The following is a 25,658-nucleotide window of genomic DNA, read 5'->3' as shown; positions in this document are numbered from 1 at the left end:
TATAATGACTGCAGGGTGGGCATTCCCACAGAAAAAGCCAGGCAGTGAAATTGACAAAATTTCACTGCTTCAGTCTGCGACTTCACTGCATCAAAAGTTTACCACCTGCTAAAAGCAGGCATAAAATTGACGCAGGATTTTTTCCTAGGGGAGACTCCTCGCATTGATGGAGTTCCGTTAGTTTAACAACGCTACTCTAGCAATGCGTGAGTTTAGTGCCAACAGATGCGTTAGAATTTCTGACGGATCTTTGAAAACGTGCACCATGCAGCTTAATATTGTAAATACATCACATCCATGGTGTCCTCATGGGATGCGTGGGAAGTGCAAGAAATCTGATGCATCAATGGGAATGAATCAGGTTATTGTAAATGAGCCCCCCATGTCACATTTATGGTATTAACACTACCCACACTCTAGTCACTTTTTATTTAGGTTAAGGAATAATGTTAAACCCACCTAGCCTCAGGCACCTTATAGGCTGTGTGATATATTTCAGAACAAAAGCATGTGATATAATATAAAGCTTATCTCACAGTCAGTGACGGTAATGATAGTGATGGATAGTTTGTTTTCTTTTCATCAGAACGTTAGAGAAGCCAACATATGATAACAATGAGTGTTGCAGAGGCCCTAAACTCATAAGGCCTGATTTAGATTTTGGCGAGCTGGTTACTCCATCACAACAATATCTGATATCCCATCCGCCGAAATATAAATACCATTATTTCCTATGGGATTTATATTTCAGCGGATGTGATATCTGTCACCATTGTGACGGAGTAACCCATGTGCTGTAATCTAAATCTGGCCCATAATCTCATCTTTAGCACTGCCAACTGCAGATGTTGCTCCAACCAGATGTAGAATATGTTTTATGTGTCTTAGATCTCTCATTATATCTGTCATAGTTTGTGATCATTTTGAGGCTGCAATGGTATGTTGCATTCATAAGACATATGTAATGAAGAGTGTGATGAAATGTATGATTGTCCAAAGTGGTTTGCTGAACCACTGTGCCACCATTTTCCTGGTTACCCATCATGACAAACACTGACTAACTCTTCATCATGTAGGGAGATCCCGGTCCAACTGGAATCGCAGGAAAGAGTGGACCTGCTGGATTACGAGGCTTCACAGGTGCGAGAGGCGTCTCCGGAGAACCAGTGAGTTCAGGGTGCTTGTTTCCAATCCACTATCAATTATCTTCTTTGAAATTGCAGATTCCAAAATGTAACCGTTTTACTTCCTGAGTTTTCTCACCAAATACTACATTATTTTGTTGACTCCAACTAAAACGAAGTGTTGAATCTAGGGTGGAACCAGATTATCGCTGTCAGAATATTATCAGAAATAAATATTGTGTCCTAAATATTCTTTACAAAAATATTCGAGTTAATAATTGAAAATCTCTACCCAATGGGAAGATATATTTGTAAACGATATTGACAGTTTTTCTGACTGATATTCTTACACATAAATAGGGAATCCAAATAACCTTTATTACCAGAGGGAAATGGGGGTTTAACACATATTTTTAAAGATACTCTAAGTGAACATAGGTGTGAACTTTAACTAGATTTTTTAAGGAGGGGCGAAAATAATTTTGTCTGAAGTTTATTGAACATAACAAAATAACTTAATGTGATTTCCGAGTCAGAAGGATAGACTCAAACTGAAGCTAAAGAGGGAATTTGGGTGCCTTTGGGTTAATTATATATTTGCTGACTAAATACATGTCAAGGGTAAACTAAAATATGTACAAGTTCCTCTCTCGTCTTCAGCTCAGGCAGGAACAGGCAGAAGCCTTACAAACGCTATTTTGACTTAAATTGAAATCTCCTATTTGATCCATAGTTACCAAAGAGCACACCTCACCATTACCATGTGCATTAGTGCAATATGAAGTGGGTTTTCCCCATGTTTATTAACCTCCAAATAGACTGTTGGTGGCAGTGCAGTGATGAAAATGCTTCCTTCCACAGTCTCAGCGGGGCTTTAATATAGGAGTGGAAAACCTTTTAAATGAGTTTCCAGAGATTGTGTGGATGATTGTCATGGCATGGTATCTTTTACGCTCTACTAATTTCAATGAAATATGAAAATGCAAAATATACATCAGAACATTCAGGGAACCACGGAGCCCGTTTTGGTGCTCTGAAGACAGTGACCTTTTCTCTACACTTCCAACCTTTAATGTGCTGTATATTACCTCCCTGCTGATCCATAATGGCTCATTTATGACCATTCGGTATTACCACCCCAAAGAGAATTTCAACTTACATATGTTTTCTAGAACAGCATATAATGAGGAAAGCAGCCCAAGACTTCCAGTTCCAGCTCAGTGGTATCAGGTCAGACATTGCAAATAGGTAAATTCTCTAATCAGGGCTATTTTTATTTTTTCTGTGCAGGGTCCAGCAGGATTAAAAGGAGGTGAAGGTCCACCCGGAACTGCCGGCCCCACTGTGAGTAACAGCACTTCTTGGCGTAAACACATGTTCTAGACTGCAACTATATATGTGATCAGGATCCAACACTGTACTAGTTCTAAATCAAATCTCATCTTTCTCGGGCTCCATAGTCTGTGTAAACGTGAGTGAGATCTAAAAACTTGTGTATTCATACTCAAAGTTTTAGTCCTCTCTGGCTCCAATGTCAGTGTAAACACGATCAAGCGCCAAAGCCTTGGGTATTCATACTCAAAGTCTCAGCAAACTCTGCCCTCAGTGGAAACACATACATGAACAATCTCCTATGTCTTTCCTGTGTATTCTGTAAGGACACCATTTGACCTCCCACTCCTTAGGTCCCTTGGCTGCCACAATATGGAAGAATCAGAAAGAGGCTAGCTGTAGCATTAACCTCTGTACACATCTAGTAACCCACATGCAAGGACAAATAGAAGTAAAAATTGTCAAAAGTGAATTCACCTTTGTCAACAGAGGGAACAGTGGGATACACCAAAACAGGCACAACAGACAGACATGCTGATTTTTAGACCCAGACACCCACCCACAAACCGCCTGCAAACATCCACTTCCACACTGTCTGGCACAAATTAACTTATCCTGACGATTCAGTAAAATTTCTCAGCATGGGTTGAGGTCACCTTCACATCTTACAGAACGTTGTGCTCCAAAACCACAATGTCAGCGAAGAAAGCTGGATTTCCACCAACGTTCACACCGAACCCGAAAATCACGTTAAAGAGAAACGTCGTGGAAGTACTGGGACATCAAAAGGACACTCAGACTCGAGTGGCTGTAACCTCAAAGAGCGAGAAACATAACTCTGATCTAAAACTGCCTGTTATTTGGATCAGCTGTGCCAAGCTGCAAGGCTACGTGTTGTTTTTGTAGCCCCTGTGGACAGTATTATTTCTGGCCCTTGCCTCCGTGGCACAACGACCTCTCTTCTGGTTAAATGGTACCTTGGACATCAGCAGGCAGCGCCGTGAGAACATCAGTGGTTAATTCGTCTTTTTACAAAATCGAAGCTGTTTTCTTTAGAGCTGCTGCGCCCCAGCGTGCTGGCGGTGAGGCGCACTAGTGGTGGGGAGGGGCCAATCCATGTGTAGACTCAAGGGCAGTGCATGTAGATATAGTGACTGGCAGAGACGGTTGCCATAGACACCTCTAACAAGATGAGCAAAACATCTCTCCAGGGGCCCACCCTACTGGGGATAAAATGGGCACAGAAGAGGAAGAGACCTCGGAGAGCTGTCACATAAGAGGATATGTGGCTAGAGGGTAGGCAGGCACGTAGGGAGCCGAGCGAGACATGACAGCTCATACACGTTGCTGAGAAAAGAGAAAAGGGCAGAACATTGGTCTCTGTGGAGCTCTTCCACATGTGGACAGCTGAAACGTGGATGCCTGTTTATTCGACTCTTGCATAGCTAGTAGTGAAAAGAGCAGAGGAGAGTCTGTCTCAGGAGTCAAAACTTGAAACAAACTGGGAGAAACTGAGTGTGTCGGGGGAAACAGGCGTGTGGTCAATTAAGGGAGAGAATGCCAGGAGAACTGAGGTGCACTGCCTCTGCGGTCCAGTACGTCTCTCCATGGCCAGTTCTGAGTGAAGAACTAACAGGGATAGAGAAAGTGAGACAGGCCGGGGACCAGCAGGCAACTCTCCATGGTTGTTTCTGACTTAAGAAAGAGGGCGTTAAAAATGTTCGGGGGGATCGAGACATCTTGAGGGCCAGAATGTGGAACCAAAAGCAGCCCTGGCAAAAATGTTCAGATCAGCCTCACGCCCTTCGTCTCTTTCATCCATCCATGTATTCTCTCTCTGTCTCTCTACACTCTTCTCCCTTCCTTCCTTTTGAAGCGTCTCCATGCGTGCTATAATTAACGACCGGGAGAGGAGGAGAGTGACAGCGGCACAGGGAGATTCACCCCCTTCTCACAAAAAAATGGCATCCGGGAACTTCCGCCCACTGGGAAATCACCAGGAAATAAAAGGCCCTGGACATCTCTCCTTGGTCAATACTTACTGAACATGAAAGAGAGTGAGAGAGGGGATAGAGAGATAGAGAGATATCTGTCTGCCTACGTATGAAAGAGATATTGCAACAAAAGTTGCTGAACTTTAAGAATACTCTGGGCCAGATTTAAGAAGGACTAGCACTTCCTTGTGCCACATTAGTGTCATTTTTTTTAGGCTAATGTGGCTTATGGAGGCAAGTTTTGCTGCGCCATATTTACAATGTGGTGCAATGCATGCATTGTGCCATTTGACGTCCACTTGTGCCACATCATGCCTGTGTCTGGTATCATGTATACAAGAGGGGCGTTCCGGTATTAGGAGGCCCACAAAAATGGTACAGTGAAATCTACCTGATTTCACTACGCCATTTTTGGCGTCATTTGCAGCGCCTGCTCAAGGGCAGGCGTTAACATGCCTCGAAGACGCGCCCCAGGGTAGGTGCAGTGCTGACCAGCGACCATTCCCAAAGCGGCTCCGTCTCTGGTCGGGATTTTAGCGTCCTCATGAGGCCCTTTCTCAAAATGGGATGGGCGACCTAATAGACGACTGACAGCGACTATTTAATGCATACACTAAAAAAAGTAAGTGACCTTCCAGCACTTATTGTTATTTGTCTTTAAGGAGAAGTTATCTTTTCTAAGGTCCTGAAGAAACGCCGCTGGATCTTTAACAGACCATTTAGGCGTGAAACATGTCGACCCCTTAATGTTAGGATTGAGCAGTTCTCCTCCTTTCCTCACTTTATGTTAAGGAGTGTGGGGCACATTACTCCCCTTTAGACTCCTTGATTCAATTTTTTAATCTTGGCCTGACTCCTACATATAGTATTAAAGACATTTTGGTGTTCAGAGCCAATTTTAATACACCGTTCACTCTCCTTTCTTATCACCACACATTATCATATTTCACTGACTCTACTTGATCAGTAACATCATTTTCGGTCATAGAGCCTACCACTTTCGAGTGGTGGCCCGTCGGATATTGCAGTGCCGGTCCGGCGAGGAGTCAACCCGATGATGATGCTCAGCATCGTAATTGATGCTTGAGGGTACTCCTGATGACACTAATTGCCCGTGATGATTAACATAGGCAGACACCCTTGGAACAGTATACTTTTTGTTATATAGGCTTATATGTAGGGAGCACGTATACTGGACCTTCAACTCTCCCAGTCCCTCTTTCTTATTAGTTAACATGATGCACCCATTGCAATCAATGGGCCTCCTTGCACTTTACTACACTAGCATCAACATTTTTTACGCTAGTGTAGCCAAGGGCCACAATAACATACCTAACTACTGCCATGGTGTGACGTATGTTAAGTATTGGCCATCCATGGTGTTGTTATGTGCCGGTATGGGGGAGATGAAAAAGTGGCGCTTCAGAGCTGATGTGCCACGTTTTCATAAATCTGGGCCTCAGTTTATAAACAGGGATACTGGTGGAATGATTCTGTCCTGATTGCACAGCAAATCACAGATACCACACACAAAAAGAAAAACCTTGCCCACAGCAGCCCGACGTTGATCCCCTAACTCAAAGATCAGGGACAGTGCAGACTTCTTTCTGAAGTCTGCATTTTTCCCATACACATTCAATGACCATTGATAGTATTATAAATGGCACATACAAATATGATGCTGAAACATTGTGTATTACAGGCACAGACAAAAAATGAACTGAGAGAGCTCTGCTAACTCAAGGCTGATTCACTTTCTGGGATGGACAGCGTATGCTGTTCTGAAAGCAGCCCCTGGTTTTCAGCTTTGGCCCAGTTGTACCCCCAATATTACACCCAGCAGCATGCCACACCACAGAACATCCTACCAATAGATGTAACAAAGCATGACACACCACACCAGTCTACATTATACCACTTTACTTTACACAAGTCGATGACACATGAAATTGAATCATACCACACCACACTATGTAAAATTGTACATCACAACAAATTGCCACATCACATCAGGGCACACCATATTACCATAATACCTCACACCAAACAAATCATCCAATATTCTTCAAATATTATCCTGCAGCATACCGTAGTGATTCACACTAAACCACAACTTATATCTCTCTACCCCATTGTGCCACACAATAGCCCAGGTAGTTTATTATTAACTCACACTACACCACATAGTAAAACATCACATAACACAATGCATCACAGATCTCAATGAACATTACCATGCAAAAGCACACTGAATCTCATTGCACAACCCTGTGTCACAGCACCAAATCCCACATCATATAACATCACATCAGAACATGACAACCAGCCACCACTCCACCACTTATTATAACTACATACTACTATATCATAATACAATGCTGTGCTTTAGCATGGAAGATTATTCTCAATTGTACTGCCAAGCACCACATAATGCTACATCATAACTCAGTATACCACAATATGCCATTGCCACCAGGCCACACTAGATCACATCATACAAGCGTACAAGCCAGCCGATCACACCATACAATACCACTTCACACCATTAAGCACAACAGTGCCCTCGTCTCATATCACATACTACATCACCAAAACCAATTTCACATCACACACTACACCACATCACACCACCCAACACCACATCATACTGTCATACTGTACTATACAGCACTTCGACATTTTACATCACCAAAACCACCTAATATCAGACATATAACATCCTGTAATAGCACACCACAGTTACAACACTATACTACCATATAATACACAACACTAGACATATCATAATACACTACCACACACCCACTTGAAAACACCACCCACAAATAACACAAAACACCATGCCACATACCGCACCATCCATCTACGTATTAGAGCACACCACAATAAGCCACACAAGCAACACTGCTACTTCAACATATCACACCTCACAAAACAAAGCACCACTCTTCACTTTAACACACCACACAAGGGTACATAGCATTTTCAGACACTGCATAATATTGACAATGAGGGGTCTGGAGTAGTATCATCAAACAGCTCATGGAACTATAGAGATAAGAAGAATAAGAGATATGAGGACGCAGAGCAGGAGAGACCATGATTCTGGGTCACAGACCTAGTGAAATGCCACCACAAAGGTGCTAGAACAAAGAACACAATAACATTAGAGATCTGTGGGAAATAAGGGTAGGTTAGACTAGGAACACAAAAACAGGGACATATGATGCTAATGAAACTCTGCGACTAATAGAGAGGAAATTCAAACTGTTTCTTGGTATGAGTTGATGAATCATAAATACTATACTACAAAGACTCTGACATGCACTTAAATACAAGTCATATGAAGAGTAAGACATATCCTTGAGAGACCACTGAATTTCCCCAAATTGAAGAAGTCACTGCAAGACCATAACAGGTTAGGAGGAGGGCTGTAGGACACAACCCCCTTACCCTTTATATCCTAATGTGCATGATAAAAAGGACATACATCCCGGAACTTGTATAGCATAAGAGTCCTTGAGCCACTAAACCCCAATGCAAATTAAGGAACAATCTACAACAACCACTAGGGAATGGACTGCGGGTCTAGATATGAGTCCTGAGTGACTGTAGTGTACGTAAATGTAGATAAAACGTACACTAAGAATTCTTTGAATGTAAGAAATCTGCTGAAGCCATATAGATGAAAGAAGAAAGGTCCCTTAATGAAAATGACCCACAACCGCATCAGCTACCAATCAAGTCCAGGACAAACAGGCAACTGCCTCAAAGTCCAACAAACTAGAACCTGGCCTGCACCTGATGTAATCATTGTTCCAAATAAATACATGAAACATAAACAACAGACTAGAGCCAAAATAACATGGGGCCATGTGATAAAACATCACATATTACATCATCCCCCTTCCTTAATAAAACAAAGCATAAAACATATGCAAGGAAAAACATGCTTAACAAAATTGCATTGTAACAAAAAGCCTGTACAAAACTAAAAGAAGTTAAGACATAATGAAGTCTTCAAACCTTGCTAGTAATTTAACTGTGCAAGTACTGCATGTGCCGTAACCATGACTATCTGAATTGTGATCAACACACACCTCCACAGAAGACCTGTGAATATACTTACAAACTTTGTCACCAACCAAATGGGTTGTGGAAACCAATTCATTTTCATCATGGTTCTCACTTATAGTAACACTGCGTGAAGTGGTTTGAGCATTACTCCCATCAATCACATCCATGCATAACATAGTGCTAGCATCAGGACTGCTATCCCTGTCAGAATACACCAGCCTCGAAATGACAGATTAAGAGCTAGATATAGGAACAACACTGTCCATGGTCCACCACCCTTTCCCTTCCAGTAACACATAACTCTGGTAGCTCTCAACACTTTTATAGGCAACGAAAATTTAAATTCTCCTTTAGAAACCCTATGTAGTTTCCTAATAAACACCCAATCATTGATGTTCACCTGTACCTCCTTAACACATTTCCTGACATCATAGTTGATTTTTTGTGACATTCCTTTCTCCAATAATCTTTTTGTTGTTGTTGTAAAGATGTAATTCCAGTGTTACTAGGCAATTTGAGTTTTCCTGCTCAAATATGAGATAGCCAAAATGGTACCAGTTTGGTCCTGGCATCTCTACATCTGAGAAGTGAAACTAAAGGTAACTCAGTAGTAGAATGAGGTGTGGCCAAATATGCCCATATTTTTTGTCCTGAAGAAAAAGGAAAACATCAATATTGATTGCTATCGCAGTTTGTATACCATCCTTCAAAATGTGGTTCGCCCTCTCTACCAAACCGTTGGACTCAGGGCTATACAAAGCTACCTGAGAGTGTTTAATATTTTATTTTTGCATAAAATTAGACATTTTCTTATAAACAAAATGTACTCCATTGTCAGGGACAATATTAGACGGAGAGCCCTCCATTAAAAATGTCTTTTGAAGGAAAGATATTACCGAATCAGAATCAGCAACTTCAACAAAAGAATAGTATATCCATTTTGAAAAATAGTCAATTGTGGCTATCAAATATTTTTTGTCTCTAGGCAACAAATTAAATGGCCCAGAGGAATCCAAGGCTATTTTCCCCAAACCTTGTCAGGAACCAGAACAGTAAACAAACGTTTGGTAGCTGTCTTTCATTGTTTATCCAAAACAACACAATGTGAACATTTGTCCACAAAGGCTGGGACTTGTTTGTCTAAAGCTGGCCACCGAAACACCTGTCCTAATTTTTTGCAATTGGCAGAGGACCCTATGTGTCCCTCGTGTGCAATGTTAATGATTTTGTTTCTTAGTTCAGTCAGTGGGACAAATAACCCAGCTTGCATACAAATGTAATTTTCACAAGATACTTCCATGGCTATTTGTCCGAAACTCCTGAGATCTTCTGAGAGACTTATCTCTGAAGGCCAATCATTCCTAATAAAGTGAAGTACTTGCAGTAACATTTCATCCTTGGTCATGGCCATTTTTCACTCATTCTCTGTGATGAAACCATCACAAGCAGACATGGCATCCACAAGAACTAACACACATTCGGTTTCGTGATCTACACTTCCAATATCAGAAGGAGGTAAAGGCATAAATGATAAACAATCTGCACAAATGTTTTTCCCCCTTTGTACATATCTCACCACTAAATCACACTCTTGTAGCCTAGAAAGTAAATATACTGAATGATCAGATGCTTTTCCTATCCATTTTCAACTCAAAATTACACTAGAGGTTTATGATCAGAATATATTTCACAAGTGGTTATTCCCCATATGTATGTTTTGAACTTCTGCACCACCCATACACATGCCGGAGCCTCCCTCTCGATGGTGCTGTAATTAATTTCTGCCTCCAAAAGTGCTCTGGATGTGAAGGCAACTGTATTCTCCCGCCCTTTCACCTATTGTCCAAAAACATCTCCAAGTCCTTTAAGACTGGCATCCACAGTTATAAATGATCTTCCCAAAGGAACAAAGGACTGCAGAGTAGGAGCAGTGATTAATAAATGTTTAATCTTCTCAAAAGCTCTACTAGTCTGGCCATCTCAATCAAACTTTTCTTCCTTCTTGAGTAGTATTTTAAGTGTCTCCATAGTTAAAGCATACCCTGGAACACCCCTGGCATAATACTTGCAGAGTCCCAGGAAAGAACGCAATGCATCTTTACCTGTGGGTGAAGGAGCATCCTTAATGATTTCCAGATTACAAAGTTTAGATTTAGTGCCTTCCTCAGAAATATATGTCACCTAAGTACTCAACTTTTTCCACCATAAATTTACACTTCTCTGCTTTAACTGTTGTACCATGAGATTGAAGAACAAGAAACACTTTTTCCAAAAACCTGCATGTGTTCCTCAGCAGTGTCAGTGTAGACTAATATATATTCCTTGAAATCATGGACATTTGCCATTTCCCCAAATATAATATCCATATTTTTTTAACAAAAGGGCTTGCCACAGATGCAAGTCCAAATGGTAAGCGTAATTAATTGTAAGCATCATATGGACTCACAAATGTGGTAAAAATTTGAGAATTTTCACTAAGGGGAATCTGATGATAAGCAGTGACCATTTACTGTATGTGAGGAAGGGGGTGAAGGTCCACCAACATATTCTTATTAAGGTACCTTAAGTCCCCACATAATCTAAGATCCCCACACCTCTTCTTCATAAGAACAATTGGCAAAACCCATTCAGATGAATCTGTGGGCGTGATGATTTCCTCAGAGACCAACTTGTCTCATAAGTCCTTCAAATTCTGCCTAACACCCAAAGGCACAGGCCTGACCTTGCGTATTAGGTGACACCCCCTCTTCAATTTGATACAAAGTTCAAAACCTTGAACAGTTCCCAATTTATATTTAAGGACATTAGCAAACTTAGAAACCACATGTTTAGTTACTTCACCAGCTACATTTACAGACATGACTGGACCAATCTCACTTAGATTTGGCAGCTCTCCCAGTACAACAGGCACATCATCACAAGGACGCAGTATAATGTCCAACTACAGTATCTCTCCCTCTGATATACTTTAGTGACAGTAGGCCTTCCCAAACATTCCAATGTTGACCAGAAGTACCCTATAAGACCAATGTCCTGGTCACCAAATGCTTTTGGGGTAATGTCAGAGTGTTCTAAAACCATAGATTTAGGCCATAATCCATGATAGGTGCAATCTGCCAAAATAGTAATAGGTGCCCCTGAATCTGCCATGAGAGTAACAGCTTTACTGTTGATGATCGCTTCACACTCTGGCCCCTTGATGGATTTAGTGCACTTGTGCGCAGACACATCAGGCCAATCAACTGCCAACAGCACATTAGAAAATATGCACACTCTTGTGTTACACCATCCAAAGTATCATTGTACACATTATTGATCTTCACCTTACTAGTGTTGTTCGCAACAAACTGGGAAGACTTTTGCATACTTTTGCATCCTCCTTGAAAATGGTCTATGACATTTCAAACAAGAATGATTGTTCCTAAATTGACTGAGGGAGCCACAATAGAAAACTCTCAGATATTGAGCTTGTGATCCTTTTCTTATAAGACTGCTTTTTGACAGCAGAAATCATATATTCCTCCATCACACAACTGATACTTGATTGCCCCACATGACCAAATAAAAACTTTGGATATAACAATTGACCTTTCAGTAATTTTCACTATATCAAATGTTTCAGCTAAAGTGGGATTGCAACAAGTTAAAAGACATTATTGCACCTTTTAAGAAAAGCAATAAAATACAAATTGATTGCATACATAGGTATAAACATTGTTACCAAAATTATCCTTGGCAGCCAACACATAAAGATATATACTCTTCTACTGACTTGTCAGCAGACTGTTTACACATGGCAAAATTGAAACTTTCTAATACACTTGAGTCATCCAAGGACTGTCTCTTAACTCTTTCTTTTCCTTCTAAATAAACATTCCATGGAACATCTTCACTAGGTGGCGCTGGGATTGGTGCTAAGTTATCAAACATACGTTGCCCTGCAACCCCCAAATTATTGAACAATATGGCAATTTTCCTAACTGGCGCACAATGATTGGCATTGATTGCTGTGAGATTATTTACAAAAACACGTAAACACTCAAACCATTTTATTTCTGGTTTCCCTGCTTTCTGAATAACTCCTTGATTCACAGTCATCAAAGATATTATAAACAGGAGTGTCTTCAAAAAAAAAAACATAGGAGAACAAGTCTATTGTCACAAAAATGATATGTTATCTTAAGATACAAACTGAGCTGCTGAAACAAAGGATGTTCTGTTACCTCACCTCAATAGCCAGACTCTGCGATGTACACGACGTAATCAGGAAGAAAGAAAAAATTGGCAATGTTGTAACAAACACCAGTGTAAGTAACCCCCAGTTCATATATAGACATCAGGAGAAACACTCCTTGAAGAAACTAAGGGGCAGATTTATGGAAAATGGCACTGCACTGAGTGTGGCGCCACTTTCCCTGCGCCCCTTAGCACCCCCCTACCGCACCATGTGTGTACCATATTTAAAATACGGTTCACCATGGCACAGGGTAGGGGGCAATAGCGTCATTTTTCATTATGCTATTGATGTACTCTGCAGGAATAGCGCCAAAATATTGGCGCTACTCCTGCAGAGTAGATAGCACCCCATTCTAAAGAATGGAAGCCCCCTTTTAATGGCTGCTCTTGAGCAGGCGTTAAAAGTGCCGTACAAATTGGTGCAAGGAAATCTCATAGATTTCCATAGACCATTTTTCCGACTCCTCTAACAGAGGAACACCCCCTTTGGATACATTATGCCTCGTGCAGGCATAATGTAGCCCAAAGAGTTACTGAGTGGCGCAATGCATACATTGCGCCACCCTGTAAATAAGGCGCGGGGATTTCAGCCTCGTTGGGCGACATTAACGTAAAAAATAATGAAATTAATGTGGCGCAAGCTGGCGTTAGGGCAATATAAATATGCTGCAAGACGCTGCCAGAAACGAGGTGCGTCAGCACGACCTCACAGTTGCAGCATGATGAAAGTGAAGACGATGCTCCAAGGCTCCAATAACATCACAAAGTTGGCCACAATACACTTCTAGAAACAGGCGCGTTGGCACAGCACCACAGATGTAGCACGATGAAATGACGACGCTGCTCAAGGGTTCCCATGACGTCACAAAGAGCTGGTTTATCGTAGGAGGATTCGAAGAACGGGGACGTTACACTGCTAACTCACCAAACGCTGCTCTCTTCAAAACACGCCCTCGAAACATCAACAGGAAAGATGCTTCTCACAGGAACGAACATCAGAGCAGACATGCTCCCGCAGCAAAGAAACACACAGATAGAAACCTGCGCTAAGAATAACACAGGTGACTGACCTCTGAAATTTCTAGTGATGAAAATCTCTGGGTTTAAAAAAAAATAGGAGGCAAGCACAATCGTAGAAATGTGCAAGTTTTAAAACAAACCGCTGCACCAAATAAAGCTGAAGAAAATGTAGGTAGAGACGTCCTTAAAAAAATAACAATGTTGTCAGTGGGTCTAGAATGGGCTCAGCGAGACCCCACTCCTGGTACCAAGGGATGTAGTATACCACAATGTAGATAAAACGTACACTATGAATTATTTGAATGTAACAAATATGTTGAAGCCAGGGAGATCAAAGAAGAAATGTCCTTTAATGAAAAGGACCCATGGACTCAATGTCCAACGTCCAACAATCTAGATCCTGTCCAGCACCTGAGGTAATCATGATTCCAAATAAATACATGAAACATAAACAACAGCCAGAATAACATGAGACCACGAGAGAAAGCATCACATATTATAGTGCCCCTCTCCAAATCTAATTTTTTGGAAGCATGGCGGGTTTATGACGATGTTGTCTCAGTTTCACACTAGTACAGAGACACAGCCAACATGTTTTGTATTTGAATTAATTCTTTTTACTGATGTTTTGTTATTACAGGGTCCCACAGGAGAACGTGGCCCACCTGGAACCGCAGGCGGAATCGGTCAGCCAGGACGCCCTGGTGGCCAGGGACCCCCCGGACCTGCTGGTGAAAAGGGTTCTCCGGTTCGTAATCAAATGTCTTACTTCTGCTTCTCTGTTTTGTAAATTTGAGGTTCAGAACTTTGGAATTTGAGGTTTAATTAATACTCCAGGGGCTTCACTCTGAAACATGAGGTGTACCTAGGCAAGAAAGTTGCACACTTGTCGATAATTAATTAGGGGCGCAGGGAGGGGGAAGATCCGACTTTACCAGTCTTCCATGCTCCTACCGCACTGACAGCCTTTCTTCTGCAGTCACCGGAGTCTCCTTGCTGGTGTCTGACTTCACTCTGGCCAGACTGTCTGCTGAGAAAGTTTTACAGCTGGGCCTAAGCAATGTGGGAGCCTCAGAACTTACACCAGAGGTCAGGGATCAATGCAGGGATGCTTTTGCAAACTCACAACTATACATCATTGGCAAAGCATGAGTGGTTTAAACACATGGCTTTAAACAAGATCGCAATGTAAAGGAATGCCATTTTGGGTTAAATAAAAGTTAAAAAATCTGGACTCGCCCACCTAAAGTTAGCCCTTGAATGGATGAGAGCACATACTGAAGTCTCACTCACCAAGCTGGTGCAAAAGATGGAGAGGTGTACAGTTCTTAATTTGTCAATAAAAACGTGCAAGTGCCCAAACCTCTCCTCGATAAGACCTGGCTTTTGCAATCAAATATGCAGACACAGAATACTGAGGCAGCATAATCCTAAAGCCACCCTGGGCCTCTTTAATGCATTTACAGCTACTCCCTGCCCCTTCAGCTCACTCTTGCAGCTTTCTGCTTTCTCCCATTGTGACACTTTTTCGTTTTTCTCTACCTCCCTCTTTCACATATGTGTATTTTGCTCGCAGTAAATGCTTGCGGCAGAAAAATAAATGCCATCCCTCAAAAATAGGTGCTGGTGCCTCGCACCGGATACCACCGGATCAAACTAAGACCTGGAGGTGTGATTCAATGCTGAAGCTTTTTAAAATACAAAGCTCCGCGTGAAATTATCACAATCAAATATTTAGAGCTTGACCAATTTATGTGTAAAAGACAAAGTCGAAATAGAGCTGTTTGGCCCGACTGAACTTATGAGAAATCATGCAATTTAATTTTTGCATAATGAGCCATATGTTCAGTGGTGCACAGAGAAGGTGCCTGACTCAGGTTCTGCTACCCAAATGCAGTTCTGCCCAGGAAGGAGCACTTAATGGAGTAGCTAATGCACATTGAGGCAGATTTTCTAACTATTCATGCAGTGCAGTTCAGCAGACAAATTTGCTGCGCTGTGTGGATGAGAGAAAGCACAATAGTACCATATCTACTGAGATATTGAACTATTTGCCTCTCTCCCAGTGCTCATGCATCTTCAGACTTCCATGCACCAGTGCACACACCCTTGCCTCATTGTGCACGGAGCTGTGCATTCTATGCAGTATAGCCTTTGTACTGGACAGCAAGGAGAGCCCCCAGTCCAAAAACTAGGCTCTAATACTTTCCTCACTTCGTATGTGTAATGTACAGTGCAGCACACATGCAAAGTTGGAAAAATGTGGCTAGTTTTAAAACCTACTCTACAGTTACACCTACCTTGAGGATAGCAGTATGTGTTAATAGATATGGATTTGCATCAAAACCCATAGGTGGTTGTGTGGAAAGTCCCACGTACCACTGATGGAACGCTCACTTGACTCAACATATTAAAGTAGGAGCTATTATGTGATACTTTTGCCAGCTTTCCCACGCAAATCCTGATTTGTGCTGGAAAATAAATAGCACCACAACACTTTGCACCAGATTTACATTACTAAGGTAATGCAAACCTGACCCAAGTGTAAGTGTGAACATGTGTTTCTTTTCTTCATTTTACCTTAAAACCACAATAAATGCACTTGTGAAAACATGCAGTTATCCATTCTGTGGAGATTCATTCTTTGTAGTTTCACTCAATAATCTGAATTTGAGGGAACTGCACTAGGTTCAACCACCACTGGTGGAGTCCTTCAGTGACTCGGCCAGTAAGAGGTACTGCCAAGGCCTGCCTTTACGTTGCAGCAGTGGCCTTAATACCACTGTAATGGTTGCAATATTGCTGCTAGGCCTGAGACACCATGTCTATTGAACCAGAAATTACTGTACTCCGCCCATATCATGTTTGGAAGCAAGTGGCACTTTACTCTAAAAGCAGCATACATGTATCATAGTCCTGACGTGGGGATTCTTTGTTCGAAATGCTGCTCTTTTGTTTTTCAAGGAGAAAACATGGCACCCTGTATTCCAATGGATCTATGGTAATAATGGCATTATGTACAATAATGTTCCAAGGGGTCAGGGGTTATCCCTTTCAATGTCCCTGCTGTCACAATGAATGTACTGCCGGTCTCTAAAATTATAAATGTAAACCTTCTGTACATTACATAAGTAAAAAGACAATTCCAATATGTGAAATGGTGTTACAGGTGATGGCGCAGTGTGAGTAAAAATAAGTGAAGACTTCTGTCTCACTCATATTCGCAATGATTGCCGGACTTTAAGAAGCCTAATCAATTTATTTTTCGAAAGAAGAAGTGATTGGTGAGTGTGACGAGAAGCTCACAAAGTATGAATTACCAGCCTACAGCACAAACCATTACCTAACTCGTCCATCTTCCTCCTCCCAGTCCTAGCAAAGTGAGCACTCCATGTCTCACCCACAGAATTCACCAAAACAAGTAAAACAATTCAGATATACCCCACATAACAATGAGACCACAGGAAGTAACTGACAGCTGACCAAATAGGAGAGGCCAAAGTAACATTTCTCCCTTCTTCTCTTTCTGTGTCTTCCAAGAACTAGAATCATCTGGACACAAGTTAAATGTGATTTATTTATTATTATTTATCGTTACTTATTGTTTATTACCATTTATAGAATATGAAACGAAGGCCTGCTCTTGCTGCCGAGGTTAAACTACATTGAATCGCGTCCATGTGCAACAATGTTTTAATAACTAATGACAGGAATGCAACTTCCTTCACTGAGCAAACATGAGGTAGCCACTACCCCTGCATAGCGCAGTGCCTGTTCACTACATGCTTTTATTTCTGCCATTTTGTTTATTTGATAATAAGTTGTGAGACTGCAGCACTTGTTTTCAATATGACTGCAGTCTCGCGTTTTGACTGAATCAACACAGCCCATGACTTAGTGATGGGGTAATGTAGAAATGCCGACGACGTTTGGACCATGTGGATAAAAATGCTCACGTACCTCCATTCCTCGCTTGCAGTGTGAACAGAATGGAATGGGGAAAGTGAATTGGTGAAGTGAGCTTCCAAGTCAAGCCACAGTGTGCCAGAGGCTAGCTAGCTCGCAGAGGAGAGCTCTGCACCATCTGCCCCCTTGGAGGATCCTAGTGCCAAAATGGACCTCCTACAACACATGATTAATATTATGGTTGAGGCTGCCTTTGCAGCCTTTGAGGGACAATCATCTGTTAAGGTCCCCAGGATTACTTTTGTTCCAGATCCTGACTCAAATATTTTTCAGCATGGTGAGCGAAACGGGTGGTGCATGATTTAAAAAAAAAGGTTCTATTGCATCTCAGTGAGTACTTTTCTTTCCCTGCTACGTTATCGCAATCATTTGAGGATGGCTTTTGCAGTCAGTACAGAAAGAAGGTCCGTGAGGCTCTACCTATTCATAAACCCATTGGGGGATTATTAGCAAGAGAATGGATTGCTCTGGAGAAAGCTAATTTTCCAATTTTTCTTGCAAAAAGAAATCCACTTCAGAATTTTCAAGAAAAATGTCCTTCGAACAGCAAAATTGACTTTCTAATGGCAGACTTAGCCTAAAAAAACACTATAATAGCGAAGGATGCTTCTCCTTGATATCAAGTTTACAAGAAGATGATAGTAGCTGTGGAGAGAGCATATTCAGCATCCAGATTTGGCATCAGAGCTGGGGCTTACACAACATACCCAGTTCAATCACTTCTTTATGAATACCAGGCACTGGGCTCAGAAGCTTCAGCAATTTGAGGATGGAAATACCAGATTGTCCATATAAGAACAAAAGGTCAGATTATTGCCTGATATAACCTTTGATGGTTTTATCCGCAGATTGTGCAGCTTTAGGGTTGGTAATATCTGCCTGTCACCATATATGGATGCATCTGTTGAAAGACAAACAACTCTCAGAAATCTCTCTTATGTCAACTTCCATTCAATGGGTAAAAGCTGTTTAGTTCATAACTTCATGATCTGATAAAAAGTCTTTGGAAAATTGCAAACTTTTGGCCCTAATTAAACTTCCATCAAGAGGAAGTGGTTTTGGTCATTGGAAAACCTTTGGTCAACCATCTACTTCTAGGGGTACAAACAAGCACTTTCCCAGAAGAGGACATTGCTGCAAAACTCCCTTCATTGATAAATCTGAGCAATAGTCCTCTGTATCTCCAGCCTCTCGAACCAGACCTATGGCATGACTATCTGGGAAAGGTGGGAGGAAGGATCAAAGGATTTTACTCATTTTGCCACAGACTTTTGAATTCTTGTAAATCTGGGGCAGCGTCAAAAGCAAAGGGTTTTGCGGTTGAACACCCACAGCAACACCCGTTGCACACTCCTCTGACGCAGAAAACTGCTTAGCGCCCTCTTCTAAAAATGGCACAGTGCACATCGCCACACAAAAAGTAACTCTCTGGTGGTGCTAGGGGCTTGTAAATATGCCCCTAACTCTTTTGGTTTTCCCTTATCAGGGCGATTGGCCAATATGTGCTTCCTCTTCTCTTAAGCATCCAGAAGCTATCCAGATGGAATGTGATTGCCTGGAGAACCAAGGTTTTATTCTCCTTTCCAGGAAATCAAATCTGATTCCATCCCAAGAACTCCAGTAGATCGGTGCCTTATTCAAGGCAATCTTTGGAAACGTCTGTCTCCCCCTTCTCGGACAATAGAAATTGATGGCGCACCTTAGGAGTCTCCTATAATCTCAAAAAGCACCTGCAGGGAACGGTTGAGGATGTAGGAGGGCATGGCTGCAGCCCTTTTAATAATCTCTTGAGCTCTTGTTTCTTACTTGTGCTCTCTCTACCATGCCAACTTGCTTGGAGGAGTGATGCAATGGGTTTCATATGGCCCTCAGGTCTCCTCTTCACTTTCCTTTCCTTCCTTCTCACCAGTAGGGCCTCGTCCAAGAACAAGAAGCAGCAGGTAGAGGTGTTGCTAGTGGTTCCCACTGGGAGCTGTCAGCCCTGGTACCCTTTGCTATCTCATCTATCAATTTTACATCTTTGAATTATCCTGGTGAGACCATCTCCTCTCTGATTTCTTCTCCCCCGGAAGAGCTCTCACAGTTAACTCTCTAGTTAGAGCTAGGCTGTTCCACAGAAGTCATTCCTTCCATACCGAACTCCAGGACCACTTTCAAAAGTCTATGAGAGACATTGGAGGAATTTCTCGAAATGGTATTCCTTGAGAGGATTGTTTTCTGTGTCTTGTGAAGGAGGAACATATTATTAATTCCTGAGAGATTTAAGTCTGTTGGGCTTACAAGTATCCATATTTCACAGCCAATGGGCAGCGATTAAGGCCATCAGGGTCCCATCAATGGTACAATTCAATTATCTGCCCTATAAGCTTCCAGTTGAATAGTCCATTCATCCATTCACCGGCCCCTTTGGGTCTTGTCTATGATGTTGAATATTTAGCAGGAAGCACCATTTGATCAAAGGCCACATAATTCCTTGAAATATTGGATGTAAAAAGTATTTTTTTTTGCTGCCATTACTTCAGGTCACAGGTTGGGTGAGCTTGGGCCCTTGCTATATCATGATCCCTACCTAAGATTTTTGATGACAAGGCACTACTTAGACCGTATCCTACTTTCTTACTGAAAGTATCATTCTCATTTCATCTGTCTAAGGATGTAGTGCTTCCTGCCTTCTTTACATCTTCATCTACAGAGCAGTTAGTACTTGCCCATACTTTAGACCAGCTAAGAGCCCTTTACGTTTATTTAGAAAAAAACTCTTCTTTTAGAAAGAAGGATTTCCTCTTTCTTACGTTTCGTATGGCTAATAGAGGCCACCGTCCTATGACCTCAACTTTGAGTTTCCCTTCCTTCTTATGTCCAAGGACATTCTACTAGGGGAATATCAACCTTGTGGGCAGCCTTCGGAGCACTTCCCCATAGGACATCTCTGCTGCAACCACATGGTCTACCCCACATACCTTTGTTTCACATTGCAAACTGAGTATGGGGGACGTAATTTCTTTTGATTTTAGGACTGCAGTTCTTACATCAGTCCATTGATGGATGTATTGGTTTACATTTTCGGTTTGAGATTAAATTCTTCTGGATGTTGCATTACCTTGTAGTATTGTCTGTCAATTTGTTCACAAATAGCTTTGCTATAAACTCACTTTGTTAAGGCTGGGACAAGGAAGACGGACAAGGAAGGTAATGACTCTGTAGCTACCAGTAATCTTCATCACAGTCATTGATTTCCCCCTTTGCGTTCCCTGATTCTTACAAAAAAGGGGAACATTTACTATTTTGTATTTATGCATGGTATTTTCAGGAAGAACTATTGTTGTGGTCCCATCTATGTAATCAACTGTCAGCTGCTTCCTGTGGCTGCCATGTTTGGTGGTGCATGCATGTATTATTTACTTCTACTAGCTAATTCTGTGGGTAAGACTTGAAGGACTCACTTTGTTAGGATTGTGACTATGACTCGGAGTACCGAAGATTACCAGTAAGTAACCAATTCCTTTCCCCATCCAGCCTGTGCCTGCTCAGGGCCATATACTTTAAAGAGAATATCTTAGATTGGATAGCCCAGTGCAGTAGCCAGTTATGTGGACTATGATCATAAGAAATACCATAAATGCCCCTACAGAGCCTTTGAAAGGTTCCAGTTTACTGAAAATCATAAACTGTGCTTCTCTCTCTTACACTTGATCGTCACACAGCTAAGCACTGCGTCCCATACCTGCATCTCAGTGGTCCTCACACATGACATGGAAACACTTCCTACATAGGATCAAAACAAAGACAAGACTATTCCACCACACACCCTATGGGCGTAGTATGCAAACCATGTAGGCAAGTGCCTCAGCGCCACACATAGTGATCATAGAGATATACATTTTGCAATACAATCAAAGCCCCAAGCTTGTAACTTCACTGCAATTATTACTTTGCTGAGGTTTGTGAAACTTCCCTCCATGATTGGGTTATTTCTTCAATTTCTGCAAGCCACTGGGAGCCATCACTGCCATTCATGCAGCCTGTCTGTAACATAACCACTTCACAGCTATTCTCATCATCTATCCTTCAGAGCTGTAAAATTAAAGTCATGCCCATAACATCACTATCATTCCTGTAGCTTCACCATCAGTTTAGTAGCTGCACTATTATGCCAGTAACATTACCACTGTGTCTGTTACACCATCGTCATCTCTGTAATATCAGTGTCATGCCTTCAGAATGGTAACCGTTCTTGCTCCTGTAGACTGCCGAACCTGTAACATTGTAATCATGCCTTTAGAATCAGTGCTAAAGCTGTACCAATTTTGGTATTACTAATATTCTAATAAAGCTGTTGATATACCTCTAACATCCTTCACTCCTGTTCCTCTAGTAACCTCCCATCCCCGTAAATTCGCTGTTATTCATATATAATAAATGGGAGCCTCCAATCCTTATTACAGGTGACTTGTGACTTTTGTACCCACTTGACACTGCTTCATAATTGTAGTAAGGTAATACAGTTCACTGCTGATGTCATAATGCCTGCTGCCCGTAGCCATGGTGAAACGCAGGTCGCGTCGCATAATTACCGGTACAGTTTAAATGAAGTAAATGGAAACTGATTTTCCCTATTTCTGCTATCTTTTACTAAACGAAATGATCCAGACAATAGGCCAAAACAGGCAATATGATCTTTGCATGTTCCTCCCTTATCTGAGTCACATTGTGTTTTTATCTGATTTACGTTGAACTGGTTCTAAATCTTTTTTTGCAAAAAATACTTATTGCTTTTTTAATGTGTTTTATTTTATAGTGTTAGCTTTGCTTTTATTCTCTTGTTGGCAGTGAAAATTAAGCAGCAATACGCCAAGGATTTAAATGGTTTGTGAGAAGGGTGATGTTATCAATATGTGTTACAAGGAATAAAGTACCCCCTGAAATCCACCTCAGATTTCATGACCACAAAAAGGAAAATAGCTTTCAACCTCATACCTCTACATGGTCAGGGAACTGTCAGTGACTTGAAGTATCCTTATAATGTACAATAGGGAGTACTTTATCTCATATTTCTCTTCTATATAACACCACAACAATGCCAGTAACACAACGGTCATGCCTGCAGCATCACTGTCATGTCTGTAAGATATTTTCATTCTTTCTTGCAGGGTGAAAAAGGCCCAATAGGCCCCGCTGGGCAGGATGGTATACAAGGCAATGTTGGGCTCCCAGGTGCTGCTGGGACACAGGGTACTGCAGGAGAGGATGGAGACAAGGTACTGTGAGAAAATGAACTTTGACTGTAACTGAGTATTAATTTGTGGCTTAGAAAAAGTGACGGAAGACCTTCATAATGGTGCGATATGTGACATCCTTTGTGACAGTGCTGCATCTTATTGGCTACCCTATAATTGCCTATGTGTGCTTTTCTGTGACTCTCTCTTTGAAGCTCCCTCTTTCTTCATTCTCCATGACTGCCACTTCACACTATTGTCTATAAGAAGCCGTTTCATGATTGTTTTTCTGTACCACTACTTCTAAGTGTCTGCCTTTTTGTGATTGCCTCTTGATGGCCGTACTATCATTGCTTCTTTGTAATTCTCTTTTAGCGCCCATTTTGTGACTGCTATTTGTGCTGTTTTGTGCTTGCATCTTTCTAATTGCCTTAGAGCCTCATTACTAGTTGCCCACAGCAGTGTCTCTGGGTCCATCTCCGAACAGGTACATATTCCCGGTGTGTCCAGGCCTGAAATTACCAGGAATGCAGATTCCACTGATAATTCCAGGCCCAGAAACATCAGGCTCAGACTTCCCTGTGGAGCTGCAGGAGTTGTGGGTAACTGCTGAGCCTGCCCCCCACTCGCCCTTATCCTTCCGTATGTGGAAACAGACGAAGTTTCCCACTGCAGAAATAAAATGGGTCATGCCCACCTGCAACCCCACCCTCTCCTGCCCCAACCATGGAAGGAGGAATAGCGCCTGAAATATTTATCACCTCCTCCAAGCAGATGGTTAATGTTGGCTGATTTGGGCCCATTATCTCACATGGAAGGTGGAAACGTGGAATGGACCTTGTATTCCAGTGTCAGCATACTATTCCCCACTCTACTGAGAACGAACGTGTAATTCCTATTATCTCACACGAAGTCACCACCCAGCAAGGTTAATACCCGGCCAGTATCTCTCTTCTGAGATAACAGGCAACTGGTAATGGGGTTCTTAGTGGGCGCCCCTTGGGTGTGTCTCTGTGCTTCTCTGGTACTTCCTTTTTTAAGCAGTCTTTTTGTGAATGACTGCTTTCATGTCATCTGGCTGTGTTGTCCTGTAATATAGCTGCTTCTCTGAGACCGTCTGTGGTGGCCTCTTTCTTCTAATTGGTCCAGTAACAGTAGCCGAAATTATGAGCTCTGTGGGAACACTGGCGGAACTCTCAACTTTCACTTTGAGATATCTACTACTAAACACATCCACTCCAACATTTCTGGATGAAAGTCTGGCCAAAAATGAGGATTTACCAGGCATTCTGAGGCAGAATTACCACTTCAGTTGGTAATTCCTCAATTCTAAGTGGGTCAACAGGGTCCCATTGGTAATGACCCAGATTTTCCACATACCCTGAGTTAACCAGTACCTGCAGTATCAATAACATCAGAAGTGGGAACATTTCCACTATTTACCTGGCCGCCCGTCATTTGGACCCTACTGGTGGCTGTCCCGTGTTGCTCTCCATGAGCACCTTTTGTAGCTGCCATTTTGCAAATGCACTGTGACTGCTTTTGTAGCTGTCTCTTAGTAACGCCGAGGCTGCGTCTTCGTGTTGCCTCTTTGAGATCAGCCCCCCTCCCCCTGTAATAGCCAACAGACAAACCACACTCTGCGTAAGTCCATTTTTTTCTCATTAGCATCCTTTGCTGCTGCCCCCTCCGGCCCCTTCACGGTCTCGAGGATGCGCTGTAATCCCGTCAAGGAGAGCTTGCATCCAGCTCCAGTAAACTACCATCTGAACAGCTTCGTGTTGGCGATGAAAGGCTGGAGACGGATGTTTCAAACACCCCTGCCTCCTTTTCAGCTTAACACTGGGACCTGGCAAGGCGACACACTTCCAAGGCATCAGGCGCCCTAAGGATGAAAACTCCAATTAGGCTTCAAAAACCCAATTAAAATTCCTTCGGACCTAAGAATTGCTGCTTTGGCTGGATTCTGAGCGCAAGGTGACCTTGACTGCGGACTTGGGAAAGCCAGCACAACTAGTTATGTTGTGAGTTTCCAAAGACCCTAACTCAGCTGAGACCAGTATTTGCTAACAAGAAAAGCCGATGCTGGCAGGTTTGCAGCAAGCAGGCTAATGGGAAATAGGGCAGTGTGTCAACACTGCACTGGTTCTAAGTCACACAAAGTGACAAAAATCAGTGCAAACTCTTGATAAATTATTTACTTTCCAGCTTAACACTTTTTTTGTGCTGAAAAGTTGTCTGAAAAGTAACGCAAATAGTCCTTTGCGTTACCTTGCATCAAGGGACGTCTTTTGAATGGTACATGTACGTTCCCATCCTATCACCCATGGTTTTTAAGAGACAGAGCGAAATCTGCTAAAACTGACAGAGAGGGCTTTGTGACAAACAATAACACCACACTAAGGAAGGCATTTACAAGGAGAAATGTTTTCATCTCCTAACTTTTCACAAATTGCACACCTTCTGCACTGTACAATGCACATCCAATATGATCAAAGTTAGTCAAAGCATATGATTTTGTATTGGAAGTGAATCCTTCATTCTCCTAGTACAAAACCTAATCTAGACATCACATACACCCTTACGCACTACAGTACAAAGGTGTTTGCATGGCAGTGGCAGTCTGTACGCCAGCATTAGGGAAGAGAGCAACAGAGCTACACCTTAGTAGATATGGCTTTATGATGCTCTCC

General features: G+C 42.1%; 1 protein-coding gene across 2 annotated transcripts in view; it reads left to right on the top strand.

The window, feature by feature from the left end:
- COL5A3 (collagen type V alpha 3 chain) overlaps window positions 1-25,658 on the top strand; it is a 546,803-nt gene that overhangs the window by 394,098 nt on the left and 127,047 nt on the right. For both annotated transcript variants that reach the window (XM_069231786.1, XM_069231785.1), the window contains 4 exons: window positions 1,077-1,166; window positions 2,415-2,468; window positions 14,424-14,531; window positions 22,900-23,007. In XM_069231786.1, coding sequence (XP_069087887.1) covers window positions 1,077-1,166; window positions 2,415-2,468; window positions 14,424-14,531; window positions 22,900-23,007 — 360 coding nt within the window. The remainder of the gene's footprint in view (window positions 1-1,076; window positions 1,167-2,414; window positions 2,469-14,423; window positions 14,532-22,899; window positions 23,008-25,658) is intronic.

The sequence above is a fragment of the Pleurodeles waltl genome, chromosome 4_2 (assembly GCF_031143425.1).
Source record: "Pleurodeles waltl isolate 20211129_DDA chromosome 4_2, aPleWal1.hap1.20221129, whole genome shotgun sequence".
In the NCBI taxonomy this organism is placed as follows: domain Eukaryota; kingdom Metazoa; phylum Chordata; class Amphibia; order Caudata; family Salamandridae; genus Pleurodeles; species Pleurodeles waltl.
This window is presented reverse-complemented; position numbering and strand designations above follow the sequence as displayed.